General features: G+C 43.5%; 1 protein-coding gene across 33 annotated transcripts in view; it reads left to right on the top strand.

The window, feature by feature from the left end:
* Window positions 1-22,870, top strand: part of tcf7l2 (transcription factor 7 like 2) — a 93,173-nt gene extending 70,303 nt beyond the window's left edge. For 4 of the 33 annotated variants that reach the window (XM_067576649.1, XM_067576665.1, XM_067576658.1 and 1 more), the window contains 10 exons: window positions 5,060-5,192; window positions 8,318-8,420; window positions 9,464-9,550; window positions 13,902-14,027; window positions 14,132-14,294; window positions 14,424-14,531; window positions 15,209-15,257; window positions 16,048-16,098; window positions 17,271-17,343; window positions 20,599-22,870. In XM_067576649.1, coding sequence (XP_067432750.1) covers window positions 5,060-5,192; window positions 8,318-8,420; window positions 9,464-9,550; window positions 13,902-14,027; window positions 14,132-14,294; window positions 14,424-14,531; window positions 15,209-15,257; window positions 16,048-16,098; window positions 17,271-17,343; window positions 20,599-21,055 — 1,350 coding nt within the window. In that variant the 3' untranslated portion in view covers window positions 21,056-22,870. Of the gene's footprint in view, window positions 1-5,059; window positions 5,193-8,317; window positions 8,421-9,463; window positions 9,551-13,886; window positions 14,028-14,131; window positions 14,295-14,423; window positions 14,532-15,193; window positions 15,258-16,047; window positions 16,099-17,270; window positions 17,348-17,935; window positions 18,009-18,556; window positions 18,619-20,598 lie in introns of those variants that run through there. The other 29 variants (XM_067576642.1, XM_067576663.1, XM_067576652.1 and 26 more) reach the window with 22 other exon arrangements.
* The last annotated feature ends 649 nt before the right edge of the window (window positions 22,871-23,519 follow it).

The following is a 23,519-nucleotide window of genomic DNA, read 5'->3' on the forward strand; positions in this document are numbered from 1 at the left end:
AGTCTGGCTCTTAACACTGTGATACAATATCACCTCTCAGAGAACCCCCTTTAACTCAGGTATGAGAGCTCAAGAGGCTGTTTACATTGAAAAGAAAAAGCGTTAACACACGTGCGTCTAAGAGGCGATTTGTCTTCACAGAATACAACAGTTCTACCAAATACCACTTCCTATTTAAGCTATTTGTGCGCAGTTTTATTTATCTGTGACATATCAGAACATGTCCTTTCTGCGATTCTATTTGATGTGCCGACTATCAAAGATGGGAAGCAAAAATAAATGGTGACGAACGACTTGAGTGCTAGCGAAGAGAGCAGGAGGAAGGGGAGCAAAGGCTCTGGCCCACATAATATTTTTGTTCAGCGCTCTGATCAAGCAGTCGGCATGTCACTGCAGCAAAGTGAATAGATTAACTTTTAAATATACTGTGGTCTCGGGAGCCCCTTGCCCTCAGAGACGCATCTTCTCTGCAAGAGAAAACTGATCAACACCTCCATATCTGCTTTTTAAATCCTTTTCCTTCCCCCCCCCTCCTACAATTCCCAGGTTCTTTATATTGTGGAGAGTTTTTTTTTCTCTCTCTCTCTCTCCTGATTAACCAAGAAATATTATTTCTGAAATGTAGCAGGGTTTTTTAATCAGCATGGTATGCTGGAGGATCATGGCTCTGATAAGCCTTTAATTTGTCGGAGCATTTCATATTCCATTACTGTTAATCTCTAAGTATTCCTTTTAGATTGTCTGCTTGAATCTGAGGATTGATTTGACTGAGTGCTACCAGGGCTTGTGTGTGTGTGTGTGTGTGTGTTTGTGTGTGTGAACATTGGTTGGTAAGATATGGGGTTTGCTTGGAGATGAAGATCTTTAGCCTTGAGGGGGCACTCTACACCTCCCAAAGGAAAACAGCAATGTGTCGCATCACAGATTTCAACAGGACGACATTGAACGTTTATACTTTTCGATTTGTTCTAATTAAATAGTGCGCACATACTTGCACACACATACAAATGACTCCCTCCCTCTCTTACTTACTTTCCCCCAGCTCCCCTGTGTTGCTGTTGCTGTTATGTGTGTGTTTTCCTGCGTTGTGACACTCCATGTGCCTTGGACTTGGGCCACTTGCACGTTCTGGAAGAGGCTCAGGGCGCGCTGGCAGCTTTTTCTGCTTGCTTTGGAATTTAGAGGCCTGAGAGGACCCCAATCCATCACGGCACTGTCATCCCCACATCTTTCTCCTCTCTTCCTGGCCTCCCTTCCCTGCCCGGCCTCACTACAGCTCATTAGCGCCCCGCAAGCTGTTGTGACAACTCATCATATCATGACATAAAGCAGAGAGACAGAGGCTCTAACCTCCCCCCCCCCTGCCCAGCCACCCCCTGGGCCCGCAAGGTCGCCACCTTCACATTTAGGGCTCAAATTGTCCCTGAGAGGTGCCACCAGGCGGAAATGCAAGGCCAACAGCTTTTTCCTGTCCGGCCTCCACCTCCCTCCCCCCTTGTCTCACTCTGTCCTGCTGTCACTTTCTCACCCCCTCTGCTTTCTCCTGTACCCCCCTCTCCCTCCCTTGAGGTCTGACTTGAAGCACCTCAAATGATTTTACACTTGACTATGGTCATTCTAGCATTGCAGCTGGTAAAATGAGTTTCCAAGTTAGATAGTTACATGTTTTGAAACTGAAAAAAATGGTGATATTTATAGTACTAGATACAGGTAGAGTAGTACCATTGTGAATAAAGGATGATAACTATCATGACGCACAAAAAATGACATACATTCAGGCATGGAGCTTTCTTTTTGAGCTTATGAGCTTTGCAGCTGGAAATAGAAAAGGAGAATAGAATAAATGGAGCCAAGGCAATATCGATACCATAACTAGCGGCGGAAAATACTGCTTCTGTTTGTGTCTGCCGTACTGAAGTGTGCTGCTTGCACTTCACAGCAGTGGCCTTCCTCAGCAGCAGGCGCCATATGTGTTCTGGACGCAGAAAGAGTCAATGTGTCCATTGATGTTCTCACAAGAGTGTGCTCTTAAATTTTTCTTCAGGGTCTTTTTGAATGTAAAATCTTTCTTTCTGTGGCTTGGAAATGTGGAATTCACAACTAGAGAGTGCTGTGTCTGTTTGTCTTCCGCTATGTTTGTTTGTCGTAATGACGAAGGATGCGAGTCAGTGGGGGTGTAGGGGCAGGAAATGTTCTTCTTTCTTTTCCCCTGGCTTTTGTGGAGCAGGGGAGAGTGAAGCCTCCCACGTCGCTCGCTTTTGTTTCTCTGCGCTCTGTGGGTTCTGTGCGGGCTGAAGCACCCAGCAGCCTGCCAGGCGAGTTCCAGGGCTCGTATTGTCCCACGGTGGCCACAGGGCAGGTGCTGGGCCTCCTTTTTCCGCAGGGACCACCGGTGCTGCCTTGACGTCAGTGGTAGACAGAGTGGATGCTACTCTGTGTGTGTGTTTGTGTGTGTGTGTGTGTGTGTGATGGTCACATGGTAGTGAGCGTGTGAGGTGATTGAAGACATCAGGCCACAGGAAATCTACATCAGCTGACTGACCATAGATACATCAGGTGATCAACACTGTACAATGATTTCTTGAGTTTTCTCCAATGTCAGCAGAGAGGAGCTCAAAGGAAAGACCTCTAAAGGAATGTAAAAAAAAAAGATTTGTGTTTGCGAATGACAGCTGATTAAAAAGTCTGTCTTTGGAAAGCAACATATTCATCACCTTAACTTGAATTTATTTATTTCCTGCCTTCACATCTAATCGCTCTCAATATTGGACTAAGAGTCAACTGTCACAGCAGCAGTCAGTCCAGCCTGTTGCTATTTGCCTCACTCAGGGCTTTTCAGGAAAAAAAGAGCACACTCTCAGACCACAAGTGACTATGATGTAAATCAACTGGCTTCTAGCTCTCTCCTCCTCCTCCTCCTCCTCTCTCTCGGCCCCATACACACCCTCTCTAACACCCCTCTGTCTAAATGTGGACTCAGTGGATGGGCATTTTGAACTGTCTTCTCAATGGCCGGGGCCCCTGGACAAAAGAACTCATTTAAATGGCCACTAAAGCTTTTCAGCACGGAGAGATGAAGAATTGACAACATTCTTTCACATCATTACCCGAGGGAGGAGCGGGGAGTCGTGAAGGAGGAGGTTAGGAGGTGAGAGATAGAGGGGGGACAAGAAAAAGAGAAGGGAGAGCGAGAGGGCATCTCTAGCATTCAGCTGCAGACTCATCAGCTGCGTTTGGCAGCTGTCATAACCTCATCCTGATTGTTTTTCTAGCATTTTCTTTTTTTTTTTTTTTGCTTTTTCATCCGTCCATTCTAGATGCGAAGATCAGATCAGGAGCCCGTACGCAATGAAGGAGAGCCTCGGTTTGTGTTTCTTTTTAACGAATCCCATTCCACCTACCGCCCCCTCTCCACCCCCCGACACACAAACACATACACACACACACACACACACCCCCAACCCCTCTCTCCCTCTCTCTTCCCCAGCCTTTTCAGCTCAGGGCTGTGAATGAGTCCCAGGAGTCTCTCTGCCTCCCTGGAGTTCTGCTGGGGTTCATTAATCTTTCATTGGGACCATGGCAATACGGAATGCCCCCCCTCCCCACTTCTACTCCCCCACCACCGCCACTGTAGAATAGAAGTCTACATGGCCAGGCTTACGTACGGACCATACAGATAGACAGCTTTAACTACCCAGTGAAAATTTAGCACGCGGCTCTGAATGGACTGTTGGTGTATTCGGCTCTCACACGGGCCCGATATTAACTTCAGCCTCAAACAGCCCAGGCTGATGATTAGTTTGCAGCATTAAGCTCTACTCACATTTGTCTCGCCCTGGGCCCACAGCTTTTGCATTTGTATTGTCAATGAGCATCGGGCAACTGAGCATCTTATGCATGTATGCCCCCCTGCCAACATCTAGTCCCATTAATGTTTTTCAAAGTCTGTTGGAAATGTGCCACATTTTTTTTTTTTTTTTCCCTTTTTTTGCATGGGTTAAAGTCGCTAATGAGGGTGTGTGGCCTATGAGAGAGCAGATTTAACACACACACACACACACACACACACACACGCAAGCAGCTTGGTGTCTCACTCCTCTCCCCCCTGAACATATCATCCATGTTATGATAAGCCTGATTAGTGCTGCTTCTTTGACTGCTGAGGGCAGGATAAGGATGTGTGGGTAAAGAGGCGAGAGCAGCCTCAGCCACCAGCCTAATCTACAGCAGAGCTCTAATCTGGTTATTTTGTGGCCGGGGACTGTGTGTATTAGTGTCTGTCCCAGCCTGGCCTGATGAGAGGGGTTGAGCGCCGGTTAACGCAGGGGCCCACGGCAGCACACCCCTAAAGCTCCACTGTAATCTTTGGGTAATTGAAAAAAGGGGCCTGCACCACTTAGGAGCACAACGAGAAGATTACATAGCTAAAACTAATTTGGCAAAAATGCAGAAATGGATTTTCAGCCCCACCTCCTCTCTCCTAACCCTTTTATTACAATACACCCCAACCCTCCATGAACCGGGCCCTGGGGGAATAGATGAGGGAAGGGGAGCGAGGAAGAGCGGAGACCAGGAGGAGGCTCGAGAGCCAAGCCAAGCAGAGCAGAGCAGAGTGCTGACTGGAGCTGCTAATGACTGTGGATTTACACGTGCTGCCTTGATTTCCTGGTTTACAGATGATCGATTACTTCACTGCAACTGTGGTTAAAAGTGCCTCATCACACATCAGACCCAAATGTGAACTGGCAACCCCCCAAAGCCTCTTAGATTGTGTTACTGAATTCCAGGGTGACACCGCAGAAGTGTTTTTAATTACAAACCACACTATTTTCACTGTGGCTTGGTGGTTTGGCGCCTCGAGAGTACCCAGAATTTGATAGCTCTTCTTTCGAGAGCTTTCAGACCAAGTTGTAATTCTGCGGCAGGCGCCTGCAATCTTTTACCCCTAACCCAAATATTAACACCCTGGCCTCTTTTTTTTTTTTCTCTCTCTCACTCCCCCTCTCTATCTCTATTTCTGTCCATCTGTCTCTCTCTGTATCTTTCTTCTTTTTCTCAGTCTAATAAGGTTCCAGTGGTACAGCACCCTCACCATGTGCACCCTCTCACGCCTCTGATCACCTACAGCAATGAGCACTTCACACCGGGGAACCCCCCACCTCACCTACAGACAGACGTGGACCCCAAAACAGGTAAAGCCCCAATTTTACTATCATTTTTCCACAACAAGAAAGAGTTGAAATAACACTTGTGTTATCAACATTAGAGCACAGTACAGTGTGTTTTGAAGGTGCCACGAGGAACTTACGTTTAGAAAAGTAGTCAATACTTTAGATAACCACAGAAGCAGCTCTCTTTAGATAAGAAACTTCAGCTCTTAGACACTCTGTTTGCACTGATGGGTGTGTGATTGTTTTATTATGCTCTGACGCCATGGTACTCGCATACAGGAGCTTATGTTTGTCTTGATGGCGTCTGTCTGTCTGTAGACACATTCCTGTAAAAACATTTCAAGATTAAAATGTTACTCATATATCATAGACAATATTGGCACTATCCTGAAACGCCTTAACGATGATACCACCCATGTATTATGTAAAGAAACATCTGCATTACTCCATCAATAACCACTTTTAATGAACTTTAGGGCGTTACTAAATCTGTTTACAAGACCATGATCATTATTGTGGGACAAAGTCATAGTCCTCTGAATTGCTTCTTGTTGACAACTGCTGCTCTCATCTGTTACTGATTGATTTCGCTATCGTGCTCTTTAACGTGGTTTGGCCTCTGTGAAAAGTGGCCTTGCTCTCAGGAACAAGAACCTGAACGGTGGCTCATAAACCTCGCGTAAAACACGGAATTTGGCAAACAACCACGACTTCTCATGACCGCAGCGCCACTTGCCAAGACTGGAAAAAAAAAAAAAACAAGACAGCCACTGTAGTTGGAGGTCTTCACGTCTAAATACCAGAGAGCAGTAAATACACACACACACACACAGACAGGCTCGAGTCAAGATCCTGGTGGGTGCTGTTCGGAATGATGTCTCCTACTAAGCGCACGAAAATCCTCAATATGGAAGACTTGGCGTGCAGTTTGGGATGCCTCTTTGCGTTTTTTTTTGAGTATCACCTCTGTGCCTCTCACAGCTCTGTGCAGCCTGTTGATCCTGAAGGTTTGAAGCATCCACGTTTAGCAGTCAGATTCTGCCCACACATCCCTCTCCTACAACCATTCAGCATACATTTTTAGGCAATTTTATTCATTTCCGTTATCATCTTGACCCAGCACTTCATTTTGTTAACTGTCATTCAGCCTGTCCTTTCAGGTTAATGCATTTTGAGCGCAGTGAATAATTTTATGCTTTTCAGGGGTCTCTGGTGGATTCAGTCAATGTTTTAGGTAATAATGTTCCCTTATTATGATGGTCCTTACAAAGGGGAAATAATGTGCCAGCTGCTGTTTAATGTAGTGCTTAATGGGGCTGCTTAATTGGGCTCAGTGTTTAATTAATTAATGAGCTATATTAGGTCTAGAGCGCTGGGTGGTGATGGGATAATGTTCGTGAGGCTTTTTAATAGAACTTGCCTTTGTTATAACAGTATTCCAAGATCCGTAAAGTTTTCTGCATAGACAGAAACTGCTGGAGAGCACAGGTCAGAAACAATCCCTCTTGAGTCAGTTTCTGGATAAACCTGGATCAGCTGCAGACTTTGGGTGTAACCACCAACACTGGCCAAGTTCTGATCTATGAAGATTGATCTGGCTCTACTTCGGCCATGTTGGCACCGGCCAAAATATCCGTAACAACAGCTGCACGGGCGAGCCAGCTGTATGGAAGAAACGTGCATCAGCCAAAACGAAAGTCCTGCAGTTCCTGGTCTACTGAGCGCACACACTCTCCTGCTGCTGCGCTTTTACACATGTCTAGTGTTCCCCGTTTCAAGTTTGTCATGAGAGAGAAAGTTATTTTTACACCAGGCTGTGTATGAGACCTTTTCAAAGCATTCATTCAGGGCAGCTTGTCGATGCAGTTTCTCCGCCTGTCAGCTGCCATGGAAAGTAAAGGCAACACGGTGGACGCTGTGATTGCTTGGCGATGTCCTCAACGAGAGCTGTCCTTAAATTGGACATCTTTGTCACTGTTCCTCTGTGGGGGATAAGAAACAAAAATATGCAGCCATTTCTTTCTCAAGATCAGTTGGATGAATGGAGACCAATGAGCCAATACATAGAGCATGCCACCTGTCGAGTTGTCATTAACGGCGTCAAAACTTATGATATACACAGTAACATCTGAGTCAAAAGCAGAAGTATTGACTTAAACAGGAAAAGTATTTACAGTTTAATTGGTGCTGACTTTCGGCTCATGATATATATGTAATGTGGTATCTTCATGTATATAATATCATGAAAAATCCATATATTCATCCAGCCAATATGCGGTAACCCTTTATTTGAAGGGGTGTGCATAAGACTGACACCTGTCATGAACACGAAGGAGTCTTTATGAATGTTTACAACTGTCGTCATTAAGTGTCATTCAGTCAATTGTGTCATTTTTAATGCAGAGTTGACATTGTTTGGGATGACTTTATTGTCTTGTCATGCCATAGTCGGCCTAATTATCAAACTATTTAGCTTTATGTGTTAACATTATATTAAACTGTCATATGTGGTTGGTTTTTATATTGGCTGACAACTTTGCATTAAAAATGACATAATTGACCGAATGACTCTAATGACAACATTCATATAGATTCCTTCATGTATCATGGTTATGAGAGTGTCATGTCAGTCTTATGCACACACCTTCAAATAAAGCGTTACCCAATATGCCAGCGTAAATCAGGAGGCAGACTCAACCTGTAGCCCTGTATCAGCAGCTCTCTGATCACCGGGAAGGCTTTAATTACATTGTTGTGTTTTGTTAACTTCCAAACCTCAGTCATTTTATATCATTAATCTTCTGATTCAGTAGACAAATGTGACAAGAATCGTGTTGGTGTTTTTTGTTTTTTTTTTCCCCCTCACCTCTCTCCCCTCTGCCTCTTCCAACACATTGTGCCGCCGCCGCCGCCGCCTCAAAGGCCTTTGATCAGGAAGTGTGATTTTAGCACTGTGTACATGCAAGCAACAAGCCCTCTTCCTCCTCCTCTTCCTCCCATCTGCACTCCTGTGATGTCTGCCCCGTTCAGATGTGAAACTCTCAACAAAGAATGAATTCAGCACTGACAAAGATTTGATTCTTTCTCTGTCATCATCTTTGTCTGTCCACCTCCTCTCTGCTCATGTCATCCTCTTTATTCCACAGGAATTCCAAGGCCTCCACATCCTCCAGATATATCTCCTTATTACCCACTGTCACCTGGCACTGTCGGCCAGATCCCCCATCCGCTAGGATGGTTAGTACCACAGTAAGCAAATCCTTTTTTATTACTCTTTATACCTATACAGTTGTGTCCTTTATTGTGTTCTGAGTTGTGTGGAAAGGCTAGTAACACCTACAGATTGTAATGATTAATATGCATAAATTGTATATCAAGCTAAATTATTGAAGAGAAAAATTGTAAACTGGGTATTACCTCGCATGTCTGCACACTGTAGCAGCAGGATGTTGTGCTTTTTATACACAAAGTCAATTATGAAAGCTGTCTCTGTCTCCTCCTGGTCCCCAGAGTGGGTTCTCTGTCTGTGTTCGAGGTCTCGCACAAACTTGAAGTTGATCTCTTAACTCTCCTCATTTCCGTAGCACACTAATTCCTGGACCACAGAAGCCCATTGCAACTTCCTCAGGCCCACACCAACCTCAACTTGCTACTTTGTGGCAAATACTATTTTGCATGTCTCTGTATGGTCCAGTTAGAGTAATGAACCGTGATTGCCCGTATTTTACCCACAATTCCACACGGGGGTTCTCCCCTGGTAACTCTTGTCAACACTTGTTAATATGACAAAAGGCTACAAATTAAGCTCTGTTAATTTAATGTTTTCTCACCGCGATCTAAATACCGAGAGAGGCCCCGAGCGCAGCCATGGCGCCCTTTGATTTGCTGCACTTTATTTTGGTATAAATTTACATTCATTATTGTTTGTCTTTGGATGTGTAGACCTCAATTAGCGTGATGGCTCCATTAAAGAGATCCGCGCTTCGTCTTTAATTATCACAACAAAACACCTAGTTCCAGCTTGGGGAGGAACAGGGCCCCACTCTGTCGACACCGAGCGAAGGGTTATGAAATTTAATTAGCCATTGCTATCAAGATTTGTGGCATTCAAATTGTTCAGGGTTTTCTTTCCTTTGATCTGCGCTCTGCAATCCCCTAGATTTTTGTCCTGATCAAATGAGAATAAAGAGGCCCACGGTGGGGAGAGGAGAGAGACAGAGGGCGTTACCTTCTCTTCCATCAACCCTGTTCCTTTACCTTTTCGCCTTTCTTCTTTTCTTCCCTCTTCCCAGGCAAGGTCAACCTGTTTATCCAATCACAACAGGGGGTTTCAGACACCCCTACCCAACTGCGCTCACTGTCAACGCATCCATGTCAAGGTGAGTTGAGCCCTAGGAGCTAAACACACACACACATACATGCACACACAAGCTCTCTTTCTTAGTCACTGACTCATACACACAGTTGCGTGTTTGTGTGTGTGTGCGTGTGTGTGTGTTGGCTGTGAGGGCAATGCACAAGCAACACACACACACACACACACACATGCACACTCACATGCAGAGACAGTGAGCAGCAACTTCTCCCTTAAGGAGAGCTCATACTCCCCCATCTCTGTGTTCAAAAGGCCAATTCTCCAGTGTGGGGCTCCAGCTAGCATGCTCAAATATTAATTATATTTATCATTTTCTAATGAGGCCCCTGAAGAACATTTACCCCCACTGCATGTCAGGCAGATCTGAAATGAGCCGGGGCATGTCCTTGCTGTGAGTTTGAGCAGACAGAGAGATAAACAAACACAACAACACTTTGAAAGGGACTAGATGATATAAGCAGGGGCCTGACACTTGGCTAGTGCTTTGGTCCAGCCCATTAGGGTCCAGCTCAAGTGCTGCTTATGGACATTAGTGCACCCATGGGGGGTATGTGTATTTGTTGCCATCATGTATACATGTGTGTGTGTGTTTGTCAGTTGGTGTTAGACTACTTATTGTTCCCTTGAGGGATGCATGTCGTCTATATTGTGTGGGAAGCGAAAAGAATTAATTTTGGATGACTAAAAGCCAGTGATTTGTGTGAGCCTGGAGTAGCCAAAAAAGCAACAACACAAAAAAAACAAACAACTTCCCACTCTCTCTCCTCCCTCCTCTACACGCCCTTGCAGCAGGGGACTTTGAACGGGGCTGGTTTTGAGTCTAGGGATGAGGCCAAGCTTTAGTTTAATTACAGCCTGATTGGAAAAGCAGCTCTTGAGGGGGTTGTGTTTAGACTTCTGTGACATTGATGGATCATGTAGATGCAGAGAGGGAGGAGTCACGAGGGGGGGGGATGACATTTTTTTTAAAGTGTAGCCCTGAGAATAAGGGAAACCTAAATCACACACTTCAGTTTTTTTTGCAGCTATGTCCTATGCTGTTAAACCTTCCTTTTTAGTGAACCAAGCATATGTACCGTCTTACTTTTAAACACCTTTTGGAGAATGGCGTCTGGATTATAGTCAGATTCACCCCCTCCCAGCCCACCCCAGGCAAGTCTCAGGTGCAAAGGGTCAGACGTTGGGTCTGTCCAGACATCGGCATCTGGCAGCAGTACCCAGCCAACCTGGGCTTTAAGTGACTGCTAATTTGGTCCCTTAATGACAGCCTCTACATTGTGATCATCTTATTTCCAGTGCAGCTAATTGAATCTGCTGGCTGGGGTGTGGGGGGGGGACTGGCCATGGGGAAGAGCTAATGCCCTGTGATGAGGCCCCTAATTGAATTAGTATAACTGAATAGATGGAGGGCTCTGGGAGCTCTCTGGAGAATGGGAGGGTTTAACACATCTCCCGAAAAAAGAAAAAAAAAAATCCCCCAACTCCCTCCTCTCATGTGGAGAAAAAAAAAAAAGCCTAAATTCTGACTGAGGGCAGAGAAAAAAATCTGTTTGTTGACAAAATCTCGAAACAATTTGTCTAATTGTGTCAGCAAAATGGCAGAATCCTTTCATACATTGCCTTCAGCCAGTTGGTTTTGTTCAAAGAATGGACGAGACTGTTGTGATAGCTCAGACGATTTGTAGGGAGCACGCTGACTGGAGGAAAATCGGATAGAAAAGACATCACGGCCTTGTACTCTTGTCGGGAGCCAGGTCTTTGCAGGAGAGCGCTGCTTCGCTATCAGTCCCCTGTGCTGTGGCTCGGGACTGAATTAGGATGCAGGGAACGAATCTGGTACCTCGTCGTCCTGCAATGAACACCTTACACCCAGGTCCTGTTAAAAAATACATTCTTTTAGGACAGGAGGAAAAAGAGCCACGGAGAGTAGAGACAGTCAGCGGAGCAAATGAAAGACATTATTTTGATAATGGGGTTGGAGCCAGTGTAGGTCCTTTATATTGTGTGTGTGTGCATATGAATGTATGTGTGACAGGTGGGAGGATGTGAAGGCCCCTTTGCCCCTTATGCTTAAGCCTGCCCTTTGATATGTTCCCCCATCATCCCGCTCCCTCTCTTTTCCTTGGGAACGGGAGAAGCGCACCGGCCAGATCATTATACATTAAACAGGCACGGGGGCTACTGCTTCACATTGGCAATTAAATGGCACTGGCTGACACTGGGCTTGCTGCGCCAGTGACCCCCCTCCCCCCTCCCCCTCACCCCAACACCGCCAGCCATTCTTACCTTTCAGATTGAGACGTAGGAGCCCCAGGGTTGGGGTGGGTGGATGGGTGGGGGTCTCCGCTGCGTCTCCCTCTCTGTGTTGGTTAAATTGGTCCAAGGCGCTGCTTGCTGCTGATGAGCCCGGATGATGATGATGATGCCCCCGCGCTTCAAAGGGATGGCCGTCATGTTTAAACCATAACCTGGGCCAATGCAGTGGCAGCAGGAGGAGGAGGGGAGGGAGGGAGGGAGGGAAGGAGGGAGAGGGAGAGAGGAAGCGAAGGAGCGTGGAGGTGGCGAGGGGACAGGGAGGTGTAGAGAAGAAGGAGAAGAAGAAGAAGAGGAGAGAAAAAAAAATAGATCTTGGAACAGAGGAAATTTTAACAAGTGCACAGAGAGAGAAGGCGGGAGGCTGAACAGGGAGAGAGGAAACAGTGAGCGAAGAAAATGCAGCAGCCCTAATGATGGGCGATATGCAGCCACTGCTGCCGAGCTCCCCATCAACGGATGACATGGCACAAACACCAATGTGTCAGTGATGAAGGGAGAAGAGGGGAAAGGAGAAAAAGAGGGAAAGAGTTTGAGGGGGAGCGCACTGGCACTCCCCTGAGATGGCCTCCAACAGAAACTAGTTGTTCCTGGCGAGTTTATCCTCATCATTATATTCTGGCTCGGAGCCATGCAGCCAGACACAGTCGGATAATGAGCTGCTTTAAAAAAAAAAAAAAAAAAAAAAAAAAAGAAGAAGAAGAAGAATTATTCCTTTTTTTCTCTTCTTCTTCATCCTCCTCTCTTCTCTTAAATTTGTGTGTGGTCACGTGGAGCCAAGGCGCCGCACTGTAAACACACACATGCAGATAGAAGTGCGCACGTTCAAATACTCTTACACAAATAATTAGTGTCATACATACACTGGCACATATAGTGCAGCAGTTTCTTATGGCTGCTCTGGCCAGTGAAATGATTTCATAAAAAAAAGGGTTTCCTGGCCTCGATATGCAGAGCTGTTGGAGATGATGAAATGATGATAGGAGCGTAGAGAGAGAGAGGAAGATAAAAATGTCAGTGCTGCTGAATTGGCAGAAAAGGATTGGAGGAAGCAAACAGAGACCCAATACCTGAAGTGATACTAGACTTTGATAGAACATTTTAATCTAGTTTGCAATATTCCTTGATAAGAGATAATGATTCAAGCTTTACCCATCCAAAACCTGGCATTTTCATATCAGTGGAAGTGCTACAATTGCAGTTTCCTCAAATATTACAATGAGCCTGAGACATGCGATTGGCATTTACCATCAACTTTTGAAAGAAATTTGGTTTTCACTAAAATCTGATTTGGAAGAACTCCCCCAGCTTTTATAGCAGATTATTGTTAAAGCAGACATTAAGTTTCTCCTTGAAAACCCTAATGCGTGGGAGGGGTCCTTTTTAGATCTAAGAAGTACTTAATCAGTCTCTGCTATGATAAAAGCTATGGATAGCAATGATCTGTCAGGATGTACACAGTCTCTACATAACTATGAGTGGAAATGTTGAAGGTGTACAGAGCTTCATTGAACCCATAACTGGAAATATTTCTTATATTGGTCAGAATACTATCTTGGCTCAAGTGTTCAGTGTATTGGCTTTTTGGGTTGTTTAAAACTGGCATTCAAAAGATTTATCCTTGTGCACTTTTCCATTGCCACACAATATAGGTTTTTCAAACCATATTTGACTGATAGTTTGCCATAATTTGCTGTAATACTTTTGTGTGAAGTGTAAATCTGTACAGGCTGGATTCTTTCCCAAAATTAAATTGTCACCTTTGCACTCATTTTGAGTTGTAAATATCCTAATTGGTTGTGAATAACAATTCAGGAATCAGCCATTTTTTTATGTGTATGTTTGTTTCTGCATTTATGTCTTTTGGGCCAATTCCATTTTTATGAAGACACTGAAAACCCACTTTGGACTTTGACTCACATATCATTGAAACACAGGAATGGAATTGAGCCCCAGCTGTACAGTCTTGTGTTTACATGTGCACCATCTCCTCATTTCACCCGTGTCCATTCTGACGATTTACACAGTCTTCTGTCCTCTAGGTTCCCCCCACACATGGTGCCCCCTCACCACAGTTTGCACACCACGGGCATCCCACACCCAGCCATCGTCACACCCAACGTCAAGCAGGAATCCTCCCACAGTGACATCAGCTCACTCAACAGCTCGTGAGTAATCTTTCTCTGCCCTAAACAAATTTATCGGCCTCACATGACTTAGAAGTGACCGTAGGTTGACTGTGCTCACCTTGCTGCCCTCTGACCCGCCACAGGAAACAGTCAGACGCTAAAAAGGAGGAGGAGAAAAAGAAACAGGTCCACATAAAGAAGCCTCTGAATGCCTTCATGCTGTACATGAAGGAGATGCGGGCCAAGGTGGTGGCTGAGTGCACACTGAAGGAAAGTGCTGCCATCAACCAGATTCTGGGGCGGAGGGTAAGTCCTAACACTTCACTAGATGCACATTGAGTAGCAGCCGTCAAACTGAAGGGCCTATCACAGTCGTTCTTAATTCTGGTGCTCAGAACCCTGCTGATGAATTTCTCTGTCTGTCTCCTTTTACAGTGGCACGCCCTATCGAGGGAGGAGCAGGCCAAGTACTACGAGCTGGCCAGGAAAGAACGACAGCTCCACATGCAGCTGTACCCAGGCTGGTCAGCACGAGACAACTATGTAAGTTTTTAAGTTTACAAGTCGTAACGGCCTGTTTCTTTTCCCCTCTCACTAGGACATTTGACCAGGACGAGTGCTTTCTTTTGCTTTTTTTCTTACCTAGCCTCTCTTCTTGTAATGTTCTTTTGATATCTATATCAGAGACCGGACAAATTGCCTCAACCTAAGCCCATCTTTTAATTCCATGTTCCATCTGGAGGAACATTTGTAATACAGCCTGACTATGACGTTTGTTTATATGCCCTAGACACTTTGTTCTGATACATAAGATGCGTAATTTTGTCCAGTTTTTGGATCAAGCTGGCCAGTGGAGTCTTCAATGAGCAGCCTTAGGGAAATCCGTCTTCCAGACGAGAAGCCCATCAAGATGTCTAGATGTTCACAGAGCAGAGGAAAATAAGACAAAAGATTACAGCAAAAGAAGAAAAGAGCAGAAAAAGACAAAAAGCAGAGAGAGGAGGGAGTATTCTGGTCTGGCCTGCAGTGGCTGATACAAACCGGAGGGCAGAGATAGGAAAAAAAAAAAAAAGACAGAGAAAGAATGAATGAATAAATAAGTAAACACAAAGATAAGTCCTATTCTCTGTTTCATGTTTTGGGCATTCTGCAATATAATAACTAAGGTTCCTGTCTGTGTCTATTTTTTTCTTTCTATTTTTTTGGCGGCTAACCAACAGGGGAAAAGGAAGAAGAGAAAAAGGGAAAAGCAGCAAGCAGAGAGCAATGGTAAGTGAGCTGCAATTATCTCTCATATTAGAAGAGCCCCATCATGTGTCAGGCAGATGTGACATCTTGCAAGATAAAAGTCAAGCTAGTTTTTTTGTGTGTTTTTGTGTGTTTGTGCCTGGCTTTTTTCTTTTTTTTTTTGGTATAGTTATGCTACCCAATGCAATATTTAAATGGTAGAGTTGCTTGTAACACCCCCCCTTTTCCCATTTTCCCTAGCCTTCCCCTGCTAATAACAACTGAATATGCATGACCCCCCACACTCCTTCTCACCTCCCCTCTTGACACCCCTCCTCCTACCCCCCCCCCCCCCCCCCTCCCTCCCTTTGCCCCTTAGCGTTCTGGTATTGTGATATGTGTGTTTTTGAGAATGTGAAGTTGAAGCATTGTGAGAGCCATTAACTTTGCCAGTGTTGTGTGCGTGGCCCTGTTTTATAATGCCTGTGCCCTGCAGATAGACTGCACTACTGTACTTTGTATGTGTGTGTGTGTGTGTGTGTGTGTGCGTGACTGTGCATGTGTGTACGTGCGCACACACTCGTGTGTGTGCTTGGTGGGCTGCCCCTTGCTTGCTTTCATGCATGCTTTTATACAAACATAAGAAAAAATCACTGACATCTTAAAATTAAGGAGGTTTGCTAATTCTATGATTTATCCATTTTTATTTTTATGATTCATATTCTTCTGATCGTATTGTGAGGAGCAATGCCGACTTGTTATTATGTATTTTGCGCTCGTTTGGTGACGGATTTCTTCTTGAAGGCCTCTCTATCTGTTCTTTTTTTTTCAGAACACAGAGAATATTTTCCAAACCCTTGCCTTTCACTCCCTCCGATTACAGGTGCTAATGTCATTTTGAGTATTAAATTACTAACTTGTTTTTTTTTTTTTACTTGTTTTTTTCCTCCTTCTTTTTTAATTAATGTATATTTATTCATCCATGAATGTGCAATATTAGGCAGGTTTAAACTTAAATTCCATATTTTTTTTAAAATATGCTCTATTTGCTTTGTTTGCTGCTTTCTTTTCTCAAAATGTTGCTATTGTTCATTTGACTTTAAGCTATATATTTCATTTAATTTACCTTCATTTTAATGATGTTAGAGCAAAAGTATGCTTGAGAAACTGGTGATGTAAAGCTAGGTTATCATTGTGGAGTATGATTTTAAGGATGTGATGTCAGGGTAAACCTCCTTAATCTATATGCTTCAGTAGCTGCGCTTGTGCCTCTCCTATAGGCCAGCATGAGTTTCCAACTTTGAATCTGTCGCTACTCAGACAAGACCTGGACTCAAACATTCCTCCACAGTATTCTGCTATCACTCTGCTCTACTTATAATGACACGATTACTGGGTAGACCTACTGTAGCAAGTGACTGGCAGCTTTTCTACAACAGATAGCCAATGTTGATGGAAAACAGTCAACTGTTTGATGCCAGGTCTAAAGAGTAGATTCCCTCTTCAGGTTCCAGCCTTTTTAATCCTTCCCCTGGCTAGGGCTAACTCACGACCGCGCTGTTGAGCAATCTGCTACTGCTGCCTAGTTCTGCCACCTTGACCTTCCCTTTTTGAAATCATAGAGCACTGATAACATCTAGCAGTAAATTAATCCAATCTGCATTTGCTCCATTTATATCCTCTCAACCAAATAAGCGCTGGCTTATCTTCAGCTTTAACTCCAGTTACGATATAGATTACATGACTGAAAGCAATTGTTTCCATATTAATATCATAATTTGCATGCATTTTGATTTTGATTGCATTTGATGCTTTAAACACACTAATGGTTTCAGTCCTTTCTTAAAAGGCACTTTTGAGAATAGCTTTAAGGACGTTTTGGGTGGGGGGGTTTCTTGCACAATGAGCTACTGCCAAGCTTCATAGATTCACTGTTATCTGTTTTTTCTCCTTATTTCTCTCCTCCTTTTGATTTCTCTTCTTTATTATTATTTTTTTTTTTGTTTGGTTCTATTCCTCCTCTCTGCTGGCTTCCCTTCCCTGTTGCGGCATCAGACCTGAGCGCTCCTAAGAAGTGTCGAGCGCGCTTTGGGCTCGACCAACAGAATAACTGGTGTGGCCCGTGCAGGTGTGTATGGTGTGTGCTTGCACTGGCCAGGGCCAGGTGAAGGCTGGGTAACTGAACGCTGGGACTTCCTCCTCCGCTCTCTGCTGCTGCCCTCCCGCCCTTTTTTTTTCCCCCCCTCTTTTCTTCCCTCCTCGTCTGTCCCGCCAGGCTATCATGACCTCTCAGCTTCCTCCAGCCACGCCCTGCCGGTCTATCTCTAGGTTCCCCCTATTTGATTTTTACCTCCTGTTTGGGAAGAAGGGTATTAACAGCATATGCCAGAGTGTTTGTATGAATGGCGACTGTGCGTGTGTGTTGATTTCAAAAAAAAAAAAAAAAAAAAAAACATTTCTGGGGTTACAGGGGTTTCATTGCAGGATGAACTGTACAAAAAGCCTCACAGAGATGGGTCAGAAATCCTAAACTGGCAGGTCGGGGCTTGGAGGATCTGGAGCCTGATGGCTTGGTCAATATGGAGGACATCCCAGTGTTGCCAGCCTAAACCTAAACCCTGGCTACATGTTTTTGTCTGTGCAATGACGTGTCCATTTTCTTTTTCTTTCTTTTTTTTTGTCTCTGTGTGTATGTTTGTGTCTACCTCTTTGGCTAACAGATGCAAATACCCCAAAGAAGTGTCGTGCCTTGTTCGGGCTTGACCAGCTGAGTTTATGGTGCAAACCATGCAGGTATAACTGCTGTAGTACCAATGGGAGGAAGACATCCACAATGAGCAGCTTCTTCTCCTTGATTATTTGCTCAGATATCCCTCTAAAACATGTTTCCATCAGTGTGGTAACAGATGGCAAACTCCTCTGCTCCTTTTCCTCACTGAGGAGCTTCCTGCTATAAATTCCCTCACAGCAATTTTTCCTCACTGAACTCGGTTCAAGCCCAGTGGCAGAAAATGGATTTCTAAATAAGATTACTGAATATTTTATCTCAACAAAATATCTTGCTGCAAGATCATGGTTTCCTAATGTCATTTGGAGTAACATTTCTAACAATCGGACTTGTTATGGGTGAAATCCATTTTCTCTCCAGGCAGTGGATAATTCCCTCCCATCTTAACTGTCATGTATGTCCTAATTGGCGCCCTTGAATAACAATGTTATGCTTACAAATTTAGCCCTGCTTTCTCTGAGGGCCTGCTCAGTGACACTCTTTTCTGTGCCCTCTTCCTCCTCCTTCTCCACCTCTTCTTCCTCCAAACTCCTCTTCAATAACCCTTACTTAGTCCCTACCTGTTGTCTTTCTGTTCTGACACAAGCAGTCTTTGAATTGGGAATATTTTCATGGTAGGTATTTGTTTCTGCTAAGTAATACCCTTCTCTGTGTCTGGCTTGCACCACTCTTTCTTGACACAACTCTTCAGCGCCAACCATTGCAACACATTTCATTTGTATTGTTTTAATCATTTGTATGGTTAGGCTCAAAATCAAAATTTATGTGTTTTGTATTTTTTTGCACTTTGCTGTCACATGAAACCTATTTGAAAGGAGATTTATCAGTTTTTTATCACCAGAATTTAACACATCACCTATACTTCATCGTAGATATTTTCTTTGTAGCAGACAGGGTACCTCCACACAGTCCGCCATTGTTGGTGTTCCCACTTGGCTCTCTTATTTCCCTTCCGACTGACACACATAATCAAAAGTACAGCATTATTCCTGAAACAATAATCGCAGATCAGGAGATCAGGAGATCAGGAGAAGCGAAAGTACGATAATTCAGTCTTCGTTGCAAGAGCCGAGAGGTTAAAAGTTCTCTCTGGGCTCCATTTCCTAAAAGATGCATCTGGTGTAATTTCCCCCGAGACGGAGAAATCAATAACATACACAGGCACATACTATGAATCGATATGTCTGTTAAAAAATGGATATTAGCTCATTTGTTGCAGTTTGACAGACAGTTATCGAGAGCAAGATGTGTACATAGTAGCAAAATGATACCTTTTTACACCCGGTCGATACTCTGCACCACCCAGCGCCACAGTATCAGTGTAGGATGCACTTAAAAGCCTTATCCCTACTCTTTTCTAGACTTTTCTAGTATTCTACACTGTCCCTTGTTGTGTGCTTGTATTGTTCAGCTTACTGGAAATGCATGCCTGTCTTTCTATCTAGCATGGAACCAAGGTTTTGTGAGGCCTTTTATATGTGATTTGTTGATGTCCCTCTACCTTTTCATCCTCAGTAAAATGCTCTCTGTATTTATTCAGACTTTTTCCCTTCAGAAAAGCTTGATTTGACATCTTAATTAAACAGTAGCTCAGCCTTACATGTTCCAAAAGCATTAATCTTTCTTTTTAAGCACCTTTTTTTTACCTACTCTCCCTGTGAGTCTTAAATACTAATACTCCATGGCCTTCAGGCATCCTTGTGTTAGAATGGAGAACTGAGAGGGGGGTCACTGCCAGGGTCAGGGTAAAGATGAGGTGGGCAGAGATTCCCCCTTAACCAAATCTTAGCACAGCCTTCACAACAGAGTCACCACAGATAAATGCAACAATCCCCTCTCGTTTTCTCTCCGAACTCCCTCCCTCCCTCCTGTGCTCGTTCATCGGGTTCCACTGAGCACAACGGGCCTGGCCTCAAGACTCAGCAGGCAGGGGGAGGGTCCTGACCCCAGGCAGGCAATGCAAACATGATGCCTTGACCCCTCACACACACACACTTGTGTCTGTGGGGCAGATGCGGGTTAGTGTGGATCTTCTTGACTTTTTTCGCCCTCGTATCCAAACTCTGTCCCCTCAGGAGAAGAGAGAGTACAGCCAGTTAGAGGTAGAAGAGAGAGACAGGTCCAGTAACCCCTCTTGTTGCTGGAGAGAACAGGCTGATCCCTGTTGTAGGTCTTGCCTGTAAGAAAGGCTGAGAGAGCAACCATTACTACATCTCATTCATTTTGTCCTCACATCATCATCATCATCATCATCATCTCTATGTCTGCTTTTCATTTCCCTGCTGTCTCCTGTCCAGGTGCTTCACCTGTGACCTTTCCCTACATGTCTGTCCTGTCTGATGGTTTAGTATTTGGAACCTGATTGTCATTTCTGCAACCTTATCTTCTTAGCACGAGGTTTACGATGCTACTTAAATGCACCTGCAAAAAAAAAAAAAAAAAAAAATCTATTTAATAAAGCCGGTTTCAAATAATGTTTTTCATTGATTTAAAAAAATTGAAAGGTGCATTCAAGTGAGCAGCAGTGCTAAGAAGCGATGTAATTCGAAGATGTGATGCTAAAAGATGCTCTCTTTCTCTTACCTTGTCCCTCAGGAGAAAAAAAAAGTGCATTCGCTACATCCAAGGTGAAGGCAGCTGTGCCAGTCCTCCCTCTACGGACGGAAGCTTACTAGACTCCCCCCCATCCTCCCCCTCCTCAGTGGTTCCCTCCCCCTCCTCAAAAGAGTCCAAACCTCAGACTGAACAAATGCAACCTCTCTCACTGACTATGAAACCGGCCCACCAGCCACTCCACCACCCGCACCTCCTGGCTGGGCCTCCACCGCCATCTTTGGTTCAGCTGGAAAACTCTGCTGCAGCTAGCAAAACGCCCGGCGCCTCCTCCCACAACGGAGCCCTGGAGCACGGTGACGTCTCGTCCTCGCGGCAGCCGGGCTCCTCTGTGGCGTCCTCAATGGCCCGGCCCTCGGCATCGCTGTGTCATTCCCACTCGCTCCTCCCCTCCACGGCCCCTCAGCCTCTGTCGCTAGTGACCAAGTCTATAGAATAGTCTACCCTATTCTTCTTCTCCTCTTTTCTAGCTCTGCACACACAACACACACACACCTTTCTAGGCCCTCTCTCTGCTATATTTCACTTGCCGTCAGTTCTTTTCTCTTTATGTTTCTGTGCCATATGGCTTTGAAATTTTAGTTTTTGTTTTATTAAAGTTCATTGGTCAATATTTGACCCATCATTATCAAAAAAAATCTAATTATTATAAAGAAATGATACAATGAGCTGTAGTATAGCTTTGTGAATCTGCCAAAATTTTTATGAATTTTGTTTTGTCTTTTTTGTAGTGTTTAAACAGTGCAAACAGAAAAATTATCTAGTTCAACTTCAAAATGTTTAAAAGACGGATATAAAAAGGTAGGCTAGATTATTCAATGAGCCCTTTTCTTGAAAGAGTTGGTTCTCCTTCTTTATTTGTATTAAATACGAGCTTGCGAACCAATCATTTGACATCTGTTCAAACTCTAGGAGGGCATGAGGCTAGCGGTGACACCTCTCTGAGGAACAACTTTAATTGTGATGTTACTTGTTCTTGTTTAAATGTACAGAATAATGGGGAGGGGGGGATTACTGTGTTAAATATGCATTCTTCCACTGCGTTGTCTTTTTTCTTTGTTGTTTACCTTTGGGGTGGAGTCAGGCAAGTTGGGTGGGCTTGAGGGGAGGTCGGGGTGGGAGGGTTGAGGGTTATTAAATTCAAAATGTCACAACGCTAGGACCAGTAGTATTTATTGCTTTAGAGATTGCTTGTTGTATCTTGTATGTGTCTCTTTTTGACTTTTTGTTTCTTAATACATTGTACAAATATTTTTTCTTAAGGTAAGCGACTTATATATGAATGATCCATTTTTACAAGGAGGTTTTAAAAGGCAAATCTTTTGTTATTGATTTCTTTCCTCGCTGAAAACCTGGATTCCACTCAGTGTACTGTGTAGATCTCATGAACAGAAGTATGCACAACTTCATTTCGAGAAATGCGTCTATAAGCCATTTTACAAAAAGAAGAAAAGAAAACTTGAAACAAGAGACAGTGGGTACCGTGTCTTCAGTAGTTGGAAAAGTGTCTAAAGCCCTTCTTTTTTATTGCACAGTCACATCTCTCAGACTGTAGATTCGTGTACAGATTTTCCGTGCCAAATTTTGTGATAATTTTCTCTGCCCCTCTAACCATGCTGTAGGGATCTTTTTTTTTTGTTTTGTTTTGTTTTGTTGTTGTTTGTTTTTTTTAATTTCGATACCATTCTTTGCTGTGACGTTACATAGATTGCTATGTATGTAGTATAAATGTTGCTATAACAAATGTGTTTGGTAGCAAATTGTCAAATATTAAAATTTAAACCTAATAAAAAGACGGACATCATACTGTATAAACCCACAAGGGCCAAATTATGTATATTAGGAGGTTCATAAAAAAACTATTAAATACAAAAAAATACACAAACTGCCACTTTTAAGTACACTACTACATATAGGTAGATAGAAAAAATAGGCATGTTGATGTTGCAAGAGGCTGTAAAAAAAGCTACAAGAGAATCATCCACTCGGTACCATTGTAGTTGACATGACGCGACTGTAATCTGTCGATTTCTTCTCTGGTTTATTAAGATGCTAATGATAAATAGTTTGAATGTTTCCTTAACGGCTGTGATGTTCCTGTTCTATTTTATGCTCTTATCTTTTTGTTTGTTTGTTTTTTCCTGTTATTTTAAATGGTTCCAAAACCATGTTTTTTTGTAATGAATAAATGTTTATGCTGTACAGTCTCTGTAGCATGCAGTTCTGTATTAATAAAAGCAACTTAGTATGTGCACACTTGTGTCTTCCTTTTATTCGTAAGTTAACTGGCAGGTGCAGAGACCCGAGAAAATGTTAAAACAGAATCTCGGCAAATAGACGCAGTTTTCCTCTACAGTTTGTAACAGATATTCAGGAAAGAATAGGACAATTTGTTTTATTTCAAGAAGAAATTTAAAGTTATAGTGTATGATAATTTCTTATGTTGCATTAAGTCCATTATAATTAAATACTCTATCAAGTTTTATATACTGCAGTGGCCAAGTCAGTAGTTCTTCTATTCAAATCTAGCAACCTTGTAAACAAAGGGCAAACAATGCTTTTTTTGTAAGTGCCAACAGAAAGCAATGGATTATTGCTGAGATGATTATTGTCAAAACTTCCAGAAAAAACTTTTAGTTTATATCTTGCCAAGTTAAATGAAGACAAAGAGGATCTTTAAGTACAAGTCAGTTCACCAAACTCCTGTTGGACACAAAAAGATTCCACTGTTTTCACAAGTTTGTGTTTCTACACATGCAAACTATCACTGTCTTGTATTATAGTTATAGTACTATAAGCAGCTGTCAGCCTTTCAACCAAAATATATTTACTATTTAAAGTGAACCACTAAATTAATTTAACAATTTAATAAACCACAGTGAACAACATTTGTGAACAATACA

This window comes from Thunnus thynnus, chromosome 20 (genome assembly GCF_963924715.1).
Source record: "Thunnus thynnus chromosome 20, fThuThy2.1, whole genome shotgun sequence".
NCBI lineage: Eukaryota > Metazoa > Chordata > Actinopteri > Scombriformes > Scombridae > Thunnus > Thunnus thynnus.